At 39.8% G+C, this 16365-nt stretch overlaps 1 protein-coding gene across 1 annotated transcript in view; it reads right to left on the reverse strand.

Annotated features, from left to right (window-relative positions):
- The window catches only part of LOC108793349 (alcohol dehydrogenase 1-like), a 71428-nt gene extending 56052 nt beyond the window's left edge, over positions 1 to 15376 (reverse strand). Inside the window, exons 1-7 of the mRNA XM_018564265.1 lie at positions 15348 to 15376; positions 12464 to 12565; positions 10181 to 10322; positions 6623 to 6702; positions 6373 to 6380; positions 4109 to 4328; positions 250 to 510 (exon numbers count right to left, since the gene is read on the reverse strand). Coding sequence (XP_018419767.1) covers positions 250 to 510; positions 4109 to 4328; positions 6373 to 6380; positions 6623 to 6702; positions 10181 to 10322; positions 12464 to 12565; positions 15348 to 15365 — 831 coding nt within the window. The 5' untranslated portion in view covers positions 15366 to 15376. The remainder of the gene's footprint in view (positions 1 to 249; positions 511 to 4108; positions 4329 to 6372; positions 6381 to 6622; positions 6703 to 10180; positions 10323 to 12463; positions 12566 to 15347) is intronic.
- Between the last annotated feature and the right edge of the window lie 989 nt (positions 15377 to 16365).

Here is a 16365-nt window from a genome sequence, read left to right on the forward strand (position 1 = left end):
GATGCTGATTGGTTGCCATGGGCAACTGCTCCAGATTCTGATAAATTTCCCCCAGTGTGTTGTCAGCTTACACAAGATGTTACAAGCTCACTGGATTTCTGACACAGCAACACAAGACAAAACTAAAAGGAAAATGTGCATGTATTAGAGAGATGTACTGACTATTGTATTACGGAGCAGTAATATGAATAATGGTACAAAAAAAAAAAACAGACATTATTAGGAGCCAATATTTAAGCAGCTACCCACCATGATATTAGGATTTCCAATGCACTCAAAAGCACAGTTGACCCCACCATTGGTCAGCTTTATTAGCACCTCGTGGATGGGCTCTTCACAGTCCTTTGGATTGATACATTCAGTAGCTCCTAATTCTTTGGCTTTTTCAAACTTATCACTGTTTACATCAACTCCAATGATTTTAGCAGCTCCAGCAACCTTACATCCAATTATTACAGAGAGGCCAATGCCCCCTAACCCGAACACAGCACAGGTTGACCCCGGAGTAACCTGCAACAGAATAGGAAAAGTTAAAGTGTATGTAAAACCCAAACTTTTTGTTTAGTTTTGTTTAGGGTGGGAAAGGGTTAAAATCCTGTCAGTGACTCCCCCCAAACATAGACTGAAATAAAAAAGAACAAAAAATTGATGGAGGGTCTAACCCTTCCCTATTCTATTCAAAACAGAAAAAAATATTTTGCATAGAGTTACACTTTAAGTGCACCATCTGTGTTAAACCAGTTACATCAGGAGTAGGCAAATCTCAGCACTACTACCCCTGAGTTACGTTTTCAAAGTGGGATGATGTTACAAAATCCAAAAAACTTCAGAGTGGGCATGTAAAGAGATGTTACATGTTACTACATAAGATGAGGTCCAACCACTAGCATATCAAGTGATGTGACTGACTGCATATTGACTTTTCTTCTTCTCTTACAAAAAGCAAAGCAGCAGGTCTTAAATGGCTACACGATGAAGGATGAAGATAGAACTTTTACCAACAGTTGTGGTCGCAGGCTAAGACTCAGAGAAAAAAAAAAGACTAAAAATGCTTGTGTGTGTGTCTGCATTTGTGAATATGTTTATATGTATCCCTTTACATACAGTAGCATACTTCTTTACAATTAATGCTAGGAACCAGTGTAGTGGGTGCATGAGATATTGCTGGAGAGCACAGGTAAACCCGATTCTTCTGGTCCCTGAGGCAAACACCAAAATACCCCCCCTCCAGTCACATAAAAAAAAAGCTTCTCAATATAAGACATTAATCTACCATCCAGCAAAAATATTTGATATGTGCCAGAACTGAACATCATAGACATACAGTACTGTGCAAACGTTTAAGGCAGGTGTGAAAAAATGCTGTAAAGTAAGAATGCTTTCAGAAATAAAACTGTTAATAGTTGATTTTTTATCAATTAACAAAATGGAAAGTAAATGAACAGAAGAGAAATCCAACTCAAATCAATATTTGGTGTGACCACCCTTTGTCTTCAAAACAGCATCAATTCTTCTAGGTACACTTGCACATAGTTTTTGAAGGAACTCGTCAGGTAGATTGTTCCAAACATTTTGGGAGAACTAAGCACAGATCTTCTGAGGGGTCGGCTGCCTCAAATCCTTCTGTCTCTTCATGTAATTCCAGACAGACTCAATGATGTTGAGATCAGGGCTCTGTGGGAGCCAAACCATCACTTCCAGGACTCCTTGTTCTTTATGCTGAAAATAGTTCTTAATGACATTGACTGTATGTTTGGAGGTCACTGTTGTCCTGCTGCAGAATAAATTGGGGGCCAATCACACACCTCCCTGATAGTATGGCATGATGTCATTATTGTACCGCTCTCCAGCCCTTTGGTGAACAAACTTCCTCCTGCTACAGCTAAATATTTCAAATTTTTACTTATCAGTCCCAAGCACCTGCTGCCATTTTGCTGCACCCAGTTCCTATGTTTTCGTGCATAGTTGAGTCGCTTAGCCTTGTTTCCACATCGGAGGCATGGCTTTTTGGCAGCAATTCTTCCATGAAGACCACTTCTGGCCTGGCTTCTCAGGACAGAAGATGGGTGTACCTGTGTCCCACTGGTTTTTGCCAGTTCAGTGTTGATGGCACTGCTGGACATCTTCCGATGTCAAAGGGACGCAAGCATGATGTGTCTTTCATCTGCTGCATTAAGTTTCCTTGGCCGACCACTGCATCTATGATCCTCAAAGTTGCCCATTTCTTTGTGCTTCTTCAAAAGAGCTCAAACAGCACCTCTTAAAATCCCAGTCTGCTTTGAAACATTTGCCTGGGAGAGACCTTACCGATGCAGTCTAACCACCTTGTGTCTTGTTGCTGTTCTCAGTCTTGCCCTGGTGTATGACCTGTGACATGAAACTGTCTTCCACAACCTCACCTTAATAGCAGAGTTTGGCTGGTCCTCGCCCAGTTTTAAGCATCCTACACGGCTGTTTCTGTCAACCTACATATGAAATTGATGATCATGTAATTGGTTAATCATACACCTGACTCTAATCCTATAAAATCCCTGACTTTGTGCAAGTTTAAGAATTGACGCTGGTTTGAAGCCAAAAGTTAGTAACACTAAATATTGATTTGATTTAGATTTTTCTTCTGTTCACTTCTTTTTAAATCAATTTATAAAATGCAAACAATAAAAGTGTACATTTTTGTAAGCATTCTTACTTTACAGCATTTTTTCACACCTGCCTAAAACTTTTGCACAGTACTATAGTAAATGACTAAGACTTACATATACACCAATCTCCACCCTATTCCCGTCTGCACCCTCTTCCACCTCTCATGTCTGCTCCACTGCACCCCTCACCTCTGCATATATGATCGAACACTCACCTCTGCACCCCCTGCACACCTCTGGAACCCTCTTCTACACCTTTGCAGCCCTCATCAACTGCTCTTTTCTGTACCCTGAGCACCTGTGCACCACTGCTTACCTCTTGTTCACCACTCAACTATGCACCGCCTGCACCTCTGTTCCACTTCTCACCTCTGTACTCCCGTGCACCCCTCACCTCTGCATCTCTGTTCTAATACTCACCTCTGCACCCCTTCATACCTCTTCTATTGCTCTCCTGTGCATGCCTCATTCACGTCTGACCTCTGCAACCCTCTTGCACCTGCTCCCCTCGCCCACTGCTCTTTCCTGTACACTCTACACCTCTGCACCACCACTCAACCCTGCACCTCTCAACTATGCACCTCTACTCCACTAATTACCTCTGTACTCCCCTGCACACCTTTTCTACCACTCACCTTTGCACCACTCTTCCTGCGCGCACCTTTGCACCCCTTGCTGTGACTGCACCCCTCCCATTGTTCTTCCACCACACAGGGTACCAGCAATGCCCATGGTTTTGCATCCTAAATGTCACCCTACAGGGCACCAGTAAGGTGCAGCCTGAGGTCAGGTTTTCATTTTGCCTCATGGTGGGTGAGTCTCTGCTGCTTATCAAAGAGTGGGTTAGAAAGAGTTAGAAAAGTAAGAGAGGGTTTGATAATGTGGCCATTTTGAACTATACGGAGAGTTCCTCTCTACCTGTCCTGTTATAAAAAAATTTGGGAAACTTTAGGGCATTGAAAAGTATTATTATTAAGAATTGTAGCAATTTTGTACATTTTAACATTGTACTGTTTTCAGCCATATGTTAATCACATGTGTGAATAAATTAGGCTATACTGCTATTGCTGACATTTTTGTCTGAAAATACTAGCTGAATTCAAAGCCAACAGAACTTTGAGCCACTGACATGAAACATATATGTAGATCAAGTGTTATGAATTCAGTCAAAATTCATTTTCTGCTGCTTGTTGCATGTCACTGACACTATTGAAAATATTGAAAGAAAAGCCAGCCAAGCAGTAAATAATTTCAGGAAAAGGTCACTAATGAAAGCCTACCTATTTGTCACAGCATGGGTAATAGTTTTATAGAAGTTTATTTTACCATTCCATGTCAGAATTTTACAGGACTGCATTTTTGCTTAGCTAAGCGATAAATTATCAAGTACATATATACAATATTTAAAACTATGCATGTATCTAATCTCCCATGTATATAGATTAGTAAATCAGTTGGCCACTTGCCTTAGCCACATTAACAGCTGAGCCATAGCCAGTAGAAAATCCACAGCCAATCACACAGGCTTTATCCAGTTGTGCATCATCATGTATCTTAACCACACTAATTTCATCCACCACAGTGTACTCCGTAAAGGTGCTGGTGCTGAGAAAATTATGAACTACTTGGCCCTTGCAGGTAAACCGGCTGGTGTTGTCAGACATTAGACCACTGTTTTTTCCAAGACTGTAAAAAAGATTTTATACAGTTAAAAAAAAAAAAAAGAGAATTACAAATCTATTAAACATTTAAAACATGAAGTGACCATTAATGCTCCAGGTAAAATGTAAAATATAATGTATAAAAAATTGCATAGTTTATTGGTTCAGCGACACTGCATGTAAATTCATTTAGTTAACTAGCTGTTGCAAAAGTGTAGCAAAAAACGTATGTCCTTAGTGTAATTTCTCTTCTGGTAGAATGTTCATTCAGAGATTGAATGGGGATAATACCGCATCTCTAGAGACGTCCGATCGCTTGAATGTAAACAGCCATCGCTGGCGGTTTACATTGCTAACAGTTCCCCACTCGTGTGTGCGCTAAGCGCCGCGCACAAGAGGGTGGAGGGGCAGGACGTCTTAAAACACCCTCCCACTCCTACAAGACTCCCATCCGGCCGTTTAGGAATGATCATGAATGGGAGGTGGTTAAAGAACATTCAAGCAAAAGAGAAAATAATTAATTCTGTTTTTTCCCCCATTCCCACAATAGCTGGTTAACTTGCACAGAACATTTCTACCTGCAGGTTCGCTGGATGAATACGCTATGAGAACTTTTTTTTATAAATACACCCCTTATTTATAATGAAAAGTGGATATTCACTATCTGCTCTCTGTTATACTACATCAGATAACACATATTTTGGCTCACATTTTATTGCCCACTCTCATAAAATGCAAGCAGTGGTATGGAACCTGTGGAGTCCCACGGAGTTGCACTCCACTGGCTTTGGAGTCCCAAAGGCCATACGCCTGCATTATAAATAACCCATTAAAAAAAAAAACATCACCTAACTAGCTCTGCGGCATGGCAGACAGTTGTGATTAACAAAAGCAACTGTACAACATTAAAATTCTCTGACAAGTAAAGAAGATTAAGGTAGAAAAAAAGTCTATTCCTTCTGTGTATTTTGCTGTTTGTCTGGGGTTTAGCTTTGTACCCTCATTACATATTACCTATTACTGTCAAGTCACTAAATGCATTTAGTTTTCTGTGAACTAGTTATATAATGGATTTGGCCATGGTATTCTTTATGCATGATATTGCATCTGTGGAGATCACGTGGCATGACATTGAGGCAGTGATGAACAAAGTCACCAAAGGCCACTATGCAAGAACATCCCCCCCCCCCTTTCATTTAACCACTTTATACTTATGTACTTTGAATGGATAAATAGACAGATACTGTAGATAGAAGCAACGTCTGGGGTTGACCCAGGAGGTGTTCCAGCACCTGTCCCATCCACATCTAGTATACACTGGACCCCAAGTCCCAGAGGACTGTCTGCACAATATTTATACCCACATGTGTGTAGTTGAGAAACTGCAGATATTTGGAAGCCCACTGACCTACTCTTATACCCCGGTCTCCAGATATTAGCAAGAACCACATGAATAAAGTATAATTTCAAAGTGTTACTTTTGCTGCCAGCACTAAAACAAGAACAAGTGATAAAATACACTAAGTGCACTAGCATGTGGTAGTAGTAAATATTATTCTTTATTCATATAAATTATTAAAATCTACTTAGAAATATATATGTGTCTTTGTGATGCTTTGTGTGTCAATGTGAAGTATATGTATGTAACGTCATGTGAAACAATACATTTGTGTGTAGTTTTTATAAATTTTCATTATTGATAAATGGAATTACTACATCATGCCAGCACAATTGGATATTCTGTATTTTGTCCAAATCCTTGGCTTCCGAAGTGTGGATAAATTACTACAGGAGCATGAACCCTTGTATCACTATGAAAGTCAGCTCTGAGCAAAAAACAAGGATTACTTTACTTGAATAGGAAGTGTGTGAATCAGAGCTAGTTCCTAAAGTGGTAGTTATAGAAATAACAATAATAGTTGTGAAAGATGACACAAATTCTATTTGGACAATTCAATTTGTATTGATACAATTAAACAGATTATAAAGCCTATATCAAATTTTCAAAATGATTTATTTGAGAGATCGGTTAATAATGACCCTACACTTGGTGTATGATGAAACTATACTCTTGTTTCTATAAGAAGAAAGGTGTTTATTTTATAATATTGTACAATTTTGCAAACATGTGCAGTAAACCAAACAATTATTTTTCTATTCTAACTACTTTGAACTGTTAAAAGAGGCTCTGCCTCATCACTGCCACACACACACACACACACACACACACACACACAAATAAATACACACATACATAGGAACAGACTTGCATGTGTGTGTACATAATGTATATATCCACACACAAACATACATACACACATACACATTATATACATTTGGGTCATGGCAGCCTCTGCATTCTCCACACTGAGGGAGAAGTAGTGGTATTACTTTGTCACCTAAAAAAAAAGTTAAAAGAATTTAAAAAAAAAGAGAGAGATGGAACATTTACAAAATCTACCACAAAACATATATCCAGTGTACTTTTAGCATTTACTTCCTATGTTACAAAAGAAACAAATGACTAATTTCTCAGTTTTCCAGCTCCAAATACCATTCCCTAATTTTTAACCATAGCTTTCAGAGTTTGTAAAAGACCCCCCCAAACCATACATTTGCTGAAAATACAGAAGAATAAAAAGGTGGTGCTACTTATTTTGTAGGTCCCGTGGACAGTTGCGCAAATGTTTATCAAATCAACATTCTTTATAAAAATACAATAAAATAATTATCAGTGCACAGAAAAAAATTAAAGCTGTACTGAGTTAATAACAAATATTTGTAAATGTTAAATTGTACTTTTTTGTGAAATGGTAAAAAAAAAGGGGGAACACAAAACTGTAAAAAAGCAACTTATGCTAAAAATCTGGATGTTGGTCTCACACCTATGTGTTGTGGTATCATCTGATCTGCAGTGCCGTTTGTGTGCGTTTTTGGTGTGTGTTGAGATGAAACGATGCACCCACACTTTTAATTGCAGAAAACACAGCTTATGGCCATGCACTGCGTCACACAGTTGAATTAATGTTATTTTAAAAAGAAAAAAAAATCAAAGCACTGCTAGGTGTTCTAACAAAGCACTGCATGTGCATAACGTATACCAAAATATGGTGCACGCTGTTGCATGTGTATGTTATGTGTGTGGGAACAGAGGGGCTTAATTTCTTTAACTATTTATTATTTGTTTATTATTTTCATTATTATTATATATTTTTTTACATTACTGTCGGGGCCTTTGGGAAAATATCAGGAGTCTAAAACAGATATTTCCCTTTTGAAATAGTAAAAGGGATTGAGGACACAGAGCCCTCAATCTCCTTCTCTGCAGCCCCAGCACTCAGCTAGATAGTACCAATCCAAAACAATAAGCAAATTCTCACAAAAAGAAAATTGGATGAACACCTGTGCAGACTTATCCCTGTAGAGGAACAAGTCAAGACAGCCACTCATAATCCACACAACTAATGTATCCATCTATCTATGGCACAGATGCATAGGGCATCAAAACCCAGAAGCAATAAAAGACATTATAAAAAGAGAGACTTATCAGAAGATATAACAGAACTGCTCTGCCACATGCTCATGACATGCAAATGCTGTATGGAAGCAAAGGCCACATGGACCCCACTTCCACAGACCACTCAAAGAAAAAACACCCACCCCTTGGAGCTCATACACAGTGACGTGTGCGGACCAATGAAAACTCCCACATCAGGTGGGAACAGATATCTACTGACTTTCATTGATGAATATTCCAGGTACACAACAACTAATCTGATGACGACAACGGAGGGGCAATACATCAGTAAGGAAGCGGAATCATGCCTAAAGAAATGGGGTATAGTGCACTAGACCACCATAATGTACACTCCTGAACAAAATGGTGTAGCGGAACGGGAAAAAAGTGCACTCTTATAGAAATAGCCAGATGCATGCTGTCAGATGCCAACCTACCTAAGATGTACTGGGGAGAAGCAGTCAAGACTGCAACATACCTACAGAACAGACTACCATCAAAAGCCGTTACAAGCACCCCATTTGAAATGTGGCATGGATCAAAGCCTAGCCTAGGGCACATTAGAGTGTTTGGATGTAAAGCGTATATTCCATAAGAGAAGCAATCCAAATAATCATTGCTGCCAAATTAACCTTAGCTGGAAATTGGAAAAAACAATGTATCCTGTACCGGGAATTTACACAAAGATTGGATAATGTACTATTAAATGAACGGTTTATCGTGTGTCCTAACTGATACACATACCAGATTTCTAAAAAATCTGGGAACCTTGGCTCCTACATAACCACCCTGATCTGGATGTAAACACCCTCCGACGCCTGTGATGTGGTCAATAGAGTCAAGGGGAAATAAGTGAGTGACCCCTAGTTGGGAACCGAGGACCTGTGGAATAGATCCAAACTAAAATCGAAGCTGACCGACCGATGGACTGCCTACCTGATCTTCTTTCTTTACTACTCTTTCCTTTTGATTTATCTTAGATTAATAATAATACATTGTGTTTGCATTGGCATGTTATCGAACACATCAAGTCGCTTATGTTTCCTACTGCTGCCGGAATATACCATGTAAAATGTCTAATTATTTATACCTTGAAAACCTAATAAATATTTGGTTACGAAAAGAGCAGCGATCTAAATTGGAGAATACAGCCATAGAAGGTATTCTGGTGGGCTATAGTAGAAAACACAGTCATAGAAGGTATTCTGGTGGGCTATAATGAACAAAGTAAAAGATATAGGATCCTCCACCCAAAGACTGACAAAGTGACAATAAGCCGTAGTGTTTTATTTCGATGAGAACCCATCACCAGAAACAATGATCCCGGGAGTTGTGAAGTGAATTCACCCAGTGCACCAGCAAAGGAAGCTGTGCAAAGTAAAGCCGCACAGGAGTCAGAACAAGAGGTGGAACTCACAATGGATACGTCAAATTCCATGTTAAGTTCTGCTGCCCAACCTAAAATTAGAAGATCCACTTGGGAAACAAAGGGAATCCCACCCCGCAAGTTGTCATATGCTGCTAAGACACAGCATAATCAAGCCAAAATCGTGGGAAGACATAGAAAAATAGAATAAAAATGCAAAGCCAATCAATGGAGAAAGGCAGCAGAAGAAGAAATAAAATCACCCCAAAAAAATAAAACCTGGACAGTCAAAAGAAAGCAATTATCGACATGCAATATTGCTTCTCTGAAGAAATGACCGCGGATGCACTGGTCAAGCCATTTCCAAAGGATTGTCACAGTACACATCATTTAGCAACACATATGATGTACACATGTTGAAAATACAGCCGCATATGCTGATATCTATGGATTGTATTACTGGCATTCTGATGTGTACTGATATGTCTTTTGAGCTGCATATGGCACTGTAGTGCACTGTTAGTCTCTCTATATGCATGCTTATTTATGATACACAGGAAGTTTTCCTATCTATATAGGTTTCCTGCACAATGCTGTATTCTGATGTAATATTCTGTTAAGCAAGTAAAACTTAATTCAGCATTCCTCAAGATCTAAGTGCTTCATCTAAACACATAACCAACAGGGACATAGTAAACACTTACTACCTCATTTATAAACACCAAAGTGATCAGTGCTGTCATTCACTGTTTGTTCAGTGAAAGGATAGGATCAGCAAATATGTATCATACCTCCGCTCTCCATCCTGAGTGTTACCTCCGCTCTCCATCCTGAGTGTTCCGCCCCACTCGGCATCCTGACTTCTCCCGCCTGTCACTGCTTTCTCGTCCCCACCGAGCACAGGCACAAGCTCACAAGATTCATATGCTAAATACCATGTGCTGATAATGCTGGTAAACCTCCCCTTAAAAAAAAAAATATATAATGCGCCTACCTGGTTTAACTGTAGTTACTCCTTCACCAATACTTTCAACTATTCCAGCACCTTCATGGCCTAAAATAATTGGAAAGTTCACCCTTTTTACATGTCCTTCTATCACGTGGTCATCTGATCGACAGATTCCAGTAGCTATGATCTATATACACAAACAGAATGAAATGTTAAATGTAAAGTTTGTAGACTCTGGAAATGGCTCCTTTACATGTAATCATTTAAGGAGGCAATATGCCAGATTATGGGGTGCGCAATGCAGTGCCTAATTTATGCAAAAGGTACACATTTTATCATTTGAATTTTGCCTTAAAAAACAATGTCCCAGAAGTTAGAGGATGCTAGCTGTAATTCAGTACAATCACATTATCATCAGTAGTGGTATGGATTACCATTAATGGAATCAATAACCTGTAATTAGGAGTACTAGTAATACCTTAACAAAAAAATTGTATATAATACCTGGCGGTCTCCTGACTTGCTCATCTCTAACATTCCTAAAATTTGTGAGACAAACTGTCATTGTACCCATCCTACCAGCTGGGCATCACTGACTGCTGATGTGAATAACAACTGTGGTGCAGCTATGTGTAAAAACAAAATTGATATTTTTGGTTTCTAACAAGGTTCTTTGCTTGAAATAAAGCTTGTGTCTTTTAGAAGGCTTGTGTCTTTTACAATGACTAGTCTGTAATAGGGTTTTACTGTGTAATAGGGATGCACCGATACCATTTTTCTTTAAGATCGAGTATGAGTACCGATACTTTCTATTAAGTACTCGCTTATACCAATTACCGATACTTTTTTCTTAAAGTGAGAGGTGAAATTTTTTCTAAAACAATACAAAGTTAACAGTGATTGAGGGCCTAAGAATTATTGCTCATGCTCCGACATTTGTGGTGATATGCAACATGTGTAGAGCAATGGGGCAATGCACCATAAAATACTCATGTCATGAAGTGAACCATTTTTAGTTAGTTATTCTCAACATGCAGTTTGAAAAAAGGCCACAAGATGGCGTATGGGTAGGAAATGGAAGAAGGAAGCTTTTTAACTGTGGATGGAATCATGTAGAAAACCATAATTTATCTAGTTTAAATGTAAGTTGAAGATGGTTTTTTTTTTAAAGCCTGGTGGAGTTATGAAAATTGGAGCAAAGGCAGAGGTTTTGCCTGTGAAACCGAACAGGTTATAGATTTTAAATGTATAAAAGGTCAGTGAAGCTCTCACTCAGGCCAAGTTCAGCTGACAAAGCTGTGTCATTACAGCAGGACCACTTTGTCACCCAGTCATCTAATCATCTCATCCTTAGTCCACCAAGTCAATTAAATAAAAAAAGTGACCTGCCTAGTAGAGGAATCAAAGGAGGTGGAACATTTGAGGACTAATTCCAGCAACAATTAGGATAATATTGCAACTTGCAGGTGCAAAACTATGGGTTCCAGCCAGGGATTCATAGCTGAATACATAATGAATGAAAAACATTTTTTTTTCCATAGCTGATTCATAGCTGAATACGGATTATAGTTTTAATATAGTTATTATAGCAAATAGTTGATATCAGCACCGATACCGATACTGGTATCGGTGTCGGTGCATCCCTAATGTTTAATCTGTCTTAAGGCAGACCAAAGCTCTATCCAAACCATTTCCTCCTTCCCTGTTGCTTTTTTTTCTAAGTTAGTATTAAGGGCCTCAGAGATTCTTTAGGAGCTCCAATTTTTTTTTTTTATATAGATCATGGCTTCTAGTTCTGAGCAGTGCCAGGTGAAACCAATAAGTGCTTCAGCTTCACTAAGATCCCATGCCTGGCTGCTGTTGAAGCCTGGTTGAAGCCTAGAAGCAGCATTACAGTAAAAAGGAAAGACTAGAGCTCCTAAAAGGTAAGTGTTTCTGAGGTTCTCATGGCTGTTAGTGCTAGAATAGGGTAGGTAGAGGCAGGGGAATTATCTAAAGTTTAGTTTGGTGTTTAGTGTGTCTTTAGTGTTTAGTCTCTTGTCCAGAAAAGCCTCCTGTATACATATTCTTAGATTGCTAAACTGTTCTATGGAGGCTTCGGTTTTCCAAATTGGGGAATAGACCCACCTACCTTTGGTGCGAATACATACCAATCTACCAATACCATGTCTAATGAGAGCTTTTTTTTGGCCAGCAAGGTACTCCCATTGGACATGGCTTTAGTGGGTGAGCAAGACTTAAAAAAATGGGTGCGCAGGCTGAGTTGAGAATCAGGGCAAGTAAAAAGAAGGGAAAATTAAATACCTAAAAAATAAAAATGTATTTTACCTTTATCCGGACTTCATGAGCCTTTGGTGGAGCAACTTCAATCTCTTCAATGCTAAGAGGCTTGTGTGCCTCCCACAATACAGCAGCCTTGCATTTAATAACCTGGAAAAAAAGAATAAAACTTATTATAAACTACGTAAACTATAGAACAGAATAGATAACTAGATTTAAATCTTTAAGCAAGCTCTAATAGTCTGTGTAAGAAAGGTTAATGATCTGAGTAATAAATATTTGTCACCAAAGCCAATCACTGAGGAGTACGTCCAGGGGTGTAAGCGGAGGGAATTGATAAATATTTGGGACAACATTGCAGAGTGTTCTCTCTTCTCCTGTGTTTCTGTGTGTTGTGTGTTTGCTTCCTGGGCTTCTGTTCAGCGGGACCTGTGATGATGCTGTCTAGGCCTCAATCCAAATGTGTTCTGCCTGAAATCAGAGCGGGCTCCAGGGGTTTTTTCATTTACTGTATACACTGAGTGTCCAGATTATTATGACCACCTGACGTTTGTAGGCAAATTAGCTATAGAGTGCGTAAAGCAGCAGCTGCCCAGCGTTCAGAAGGCAATACTGCCGCCTCCTGAATGCTGCCTTTTTTTTTATCCCAAAGGAGACTTTCTATTGCAATACCGCGGCCGTGGCATGTATACAGGGCTCAGCAGCTGCTGTATTACCTCTCAGGTTGGCAAATGGGGGAACAGTAGAACCGAGACTCAATTGCATATTTTTACAACCCCCTTGCTGCCCGTCTGAACGAGGCCTTAGTCAAAATTGATTGTAATTGTGCTGAGACAACCTCAGTTTTTTTGTTTTTCTTCCTTTTGTGATACATTTCATGTGAGAAAGGGACTGTGTTAGTTAAAAGAGAACTATAGGGTAACCTTTTTATCCCATAGTTCTCTTTAGGGTCACGAGAGGACATATACTAACCTCCTCCGGTGACCCAAAGCTCAGTATATAGCGAGCTATTGGCCCCTACATGCTGAGAATGCCGCAACCGGAATGGATCCCGACATTACTGTCGAGATCCACCCAGCTGGCTGATTGACAGCAGGCTCTGCCTATCCAGAAGCAGAGCCAGCTGTGCCCGCCCCCTCTCCGTTCCTCCAGTCAGCACTGGAAGATCGGAGAGGGGAGAGGGAATCCCTGCGGGGAGCCGTGGCTGTCAGTTCACTAACTTCCCGATCAATAGAGCCGCCGTGTGACAGATTCAATGTCACACGTCAACTCTAATTATGAGAATGAATGGAAATCACTCACCTCATAGCTCTCCTTTAATGCTACCCGTATACATTTCTTAAAGTACAATAATAAATGATTCTCTTTATCTGAGGAAAAGAAACAAACAAGTGTTTATTCGTTTATATAATATTTGTGCATCTGGTTACATACTTTGGGTTCTGCTATTTGCACTCTATATATGCACTTAGGTGAGCATTTTTTTAATGGTATAACATGAGTTCCATCTACAACAAGGGTGGGCAAACTCCGGCCCTACAGCTGTTGTGGAACTACAAATCCCATGAGCCATTGCAAGATTCTCATAGCCACAGGTATGGATAGCATAGAGAGATGCACGATTGGATTTGCAGTTTCACCACACCTTGAGGGCTGGAGTTTGCCCATCCCTGATCTACAGCATCATTAAATGCAAAATGTACTGACCTCTGCTTTCATCTCAACATACTCAAATGCGTTTAACCTTATCCTATCTTGTTAGAGCAAGTGTTTTGTTATCATACAGCCCTCACAATACGTGCAGTAACCCATAGCAACCAACCATAATTCACTCTGCTGAAGCTAGCCCAGCACAATATGCATTGAGGGGAAGTTATGAAAACAGAATCTGGAGCAGATGTGCATGGCAACCAAAATCGGCTGAAATATTTTATTTTCAAAGCTAAACTGAACAAGCTGAAACTAGAAGCTGATTGGTTACTATGCACAGCTGCTGCAGATTCTGTCTGCTCCTGTTTTAATAAATCCCCCCCATTCGATTGTAGGTTGCCACAGTTAAGAATTAGCAATTAGAAAGAAAAAGAACTGTTTATTGCATGGGTAGGCAACAACAGCACTCCAGCTGTTGTGGAACTACAAGTTCTATAAGACATTGCAAGAAACTGATAGACGCAGGCATGATTCTCTGGGGCATAGGAATGGCGGGATTTGTAGTTTCCGCACAGCTGAAGTGCCAAGGTTACCTACTCCTGTTTTACTGTATAAGCACTCATTGAAACATTTGCGAGGTAGCTGCAGAAGGGCTGCCCATTCATTTCAGTGGGCTGCCTACTGCAGATAAATTGCACTGAAAGAAGTGTGTGCACCTTTTTTTTTAAAATCGCATTACATCACATGGCATTAGGTTACCATACAATGTGGTGTGATTCAACATACATGCGATGGCTAAGAAATAATGGCACCGCATTGCACATAAGATTGCATTATTTGATGCAGGATTGAGCATGGCATTGCACACTTCCGTATGGCGTAGATGTGAACAGATCCAAAACCTAATCAAAATTGGGTTTACACATTTACAGTTAAAGATCAGCTAATAGCTATGTACTAATACACTAGATACATTTTTTTTCTTTTCTTCTCTATTGCCTAAACTCTATAGTTGCCTATGTAGGAAAAGTATCAAAATTTGTTAGCAATCAGTCAGCTTCAAACCGTCACTTCTACAGTCCATGGTGTGAAAATAAAAACGAGGATTCTCCTGGTTGCTGTAAATCGTACTGACACGATAATGACATGCTATTAGCACACTTTTCATACATAGTCACATGGTCACACAGTTATGGAAATTAGCGACTTCTTAAACATCCCAACAGTCCAATGCCGTATACATTACTAACAACTATTTATAAAGCCATTTAAATGTTCTTACTTTTCCAGCGGTATCCATTTTGGATGGGAAGTCTTCTATGAGAAGCAGTTTCTGGTTTGGTGTAGCTCAGAATTGCACCTTCTACTTTAAAGTACAAGGTAACACGTTAACCACTCCTACTGCAAGTAAATGATTCAAACTATGCTCGCACTTTGTTCAAGCCCTTTTTTTCCAGGAAAAAAATCCTCTTTGTAAGGCCGCTGAATAAAACACATATGGACAAAGGGATCACTAAAGCCAAATGATAGTACACAATGTTTGCTTGAGTGGTATATATTAATACAGCAGGCTCACATTCTGAGTATTAAAACACACATTTTATGCTGTCAAGCATTTTAATGTGATAGTTTGCTTCTCAATTTGCCCAATTGATTGATTCAATGATTGCTTGCTGGCTGTGTTAAACTGGCCATACACTTTACAACCATCGCACGACTTGAGTCGTGCGATGGTGGTAAAGTAATTAAAAGCTTGTACGATCTGCCCATCTTGGACAGGCAAGATTCTGTACGATTCTCGGCGGGTTTTCGAACCTGCTCGGGAGACAAAAGACGTGCGACCGTACAGTAGAAACAGTCGCACGCCTTCGATACACCTGCCGATTATCGTACGATCGCGAGATTTCCCGTGATTATCGTACGATAATCGGCAGGTGTATGGGCACCTTTAGAAGATACTTCTATATAAGGCCTATCACACAGGGTTTAGCTTGTCCAGCAGTGCCTAAGCTTTATGAAAGCCACTGATATGTTGTTTAACCCTTTCTCTGCCACCAACGTATGGTATACGGCGCAATACAACCGCTTGCACCTGGCCACGTCAATATGCCATATGTCGGTGGCTTTCACCCTTCTGCTTTAAGCTCATGGTCGCTTAAGGGCAGGTTCACACCATTTTCTGGACCAGATCTGGAACGCACTTTGTTGCATTTTACCGTGTTTTTGCAGCGTTCAATTTTAGGTCTTGCTAGGGGACCTCTGCAAGACCTACTGATAGCCAGGAAAAGAGCAGCACAATG

Source organism: Nanorana parkeri, unplaced genomic scaffold (assembly GCF_000935625.1).
Source record: "Nanorana parkeri isolate BGI_ZX_2015 unplaced genomic scaffold, ASM93562v1 scaffold742, whole genome shotgun sequence".
Taxonomy (NCBI): Eukaryota; Metazoa; Chordata; class Amphibia; order Anura; family Dicroglossidae; genus Nanorana; species Nanorana parkeri.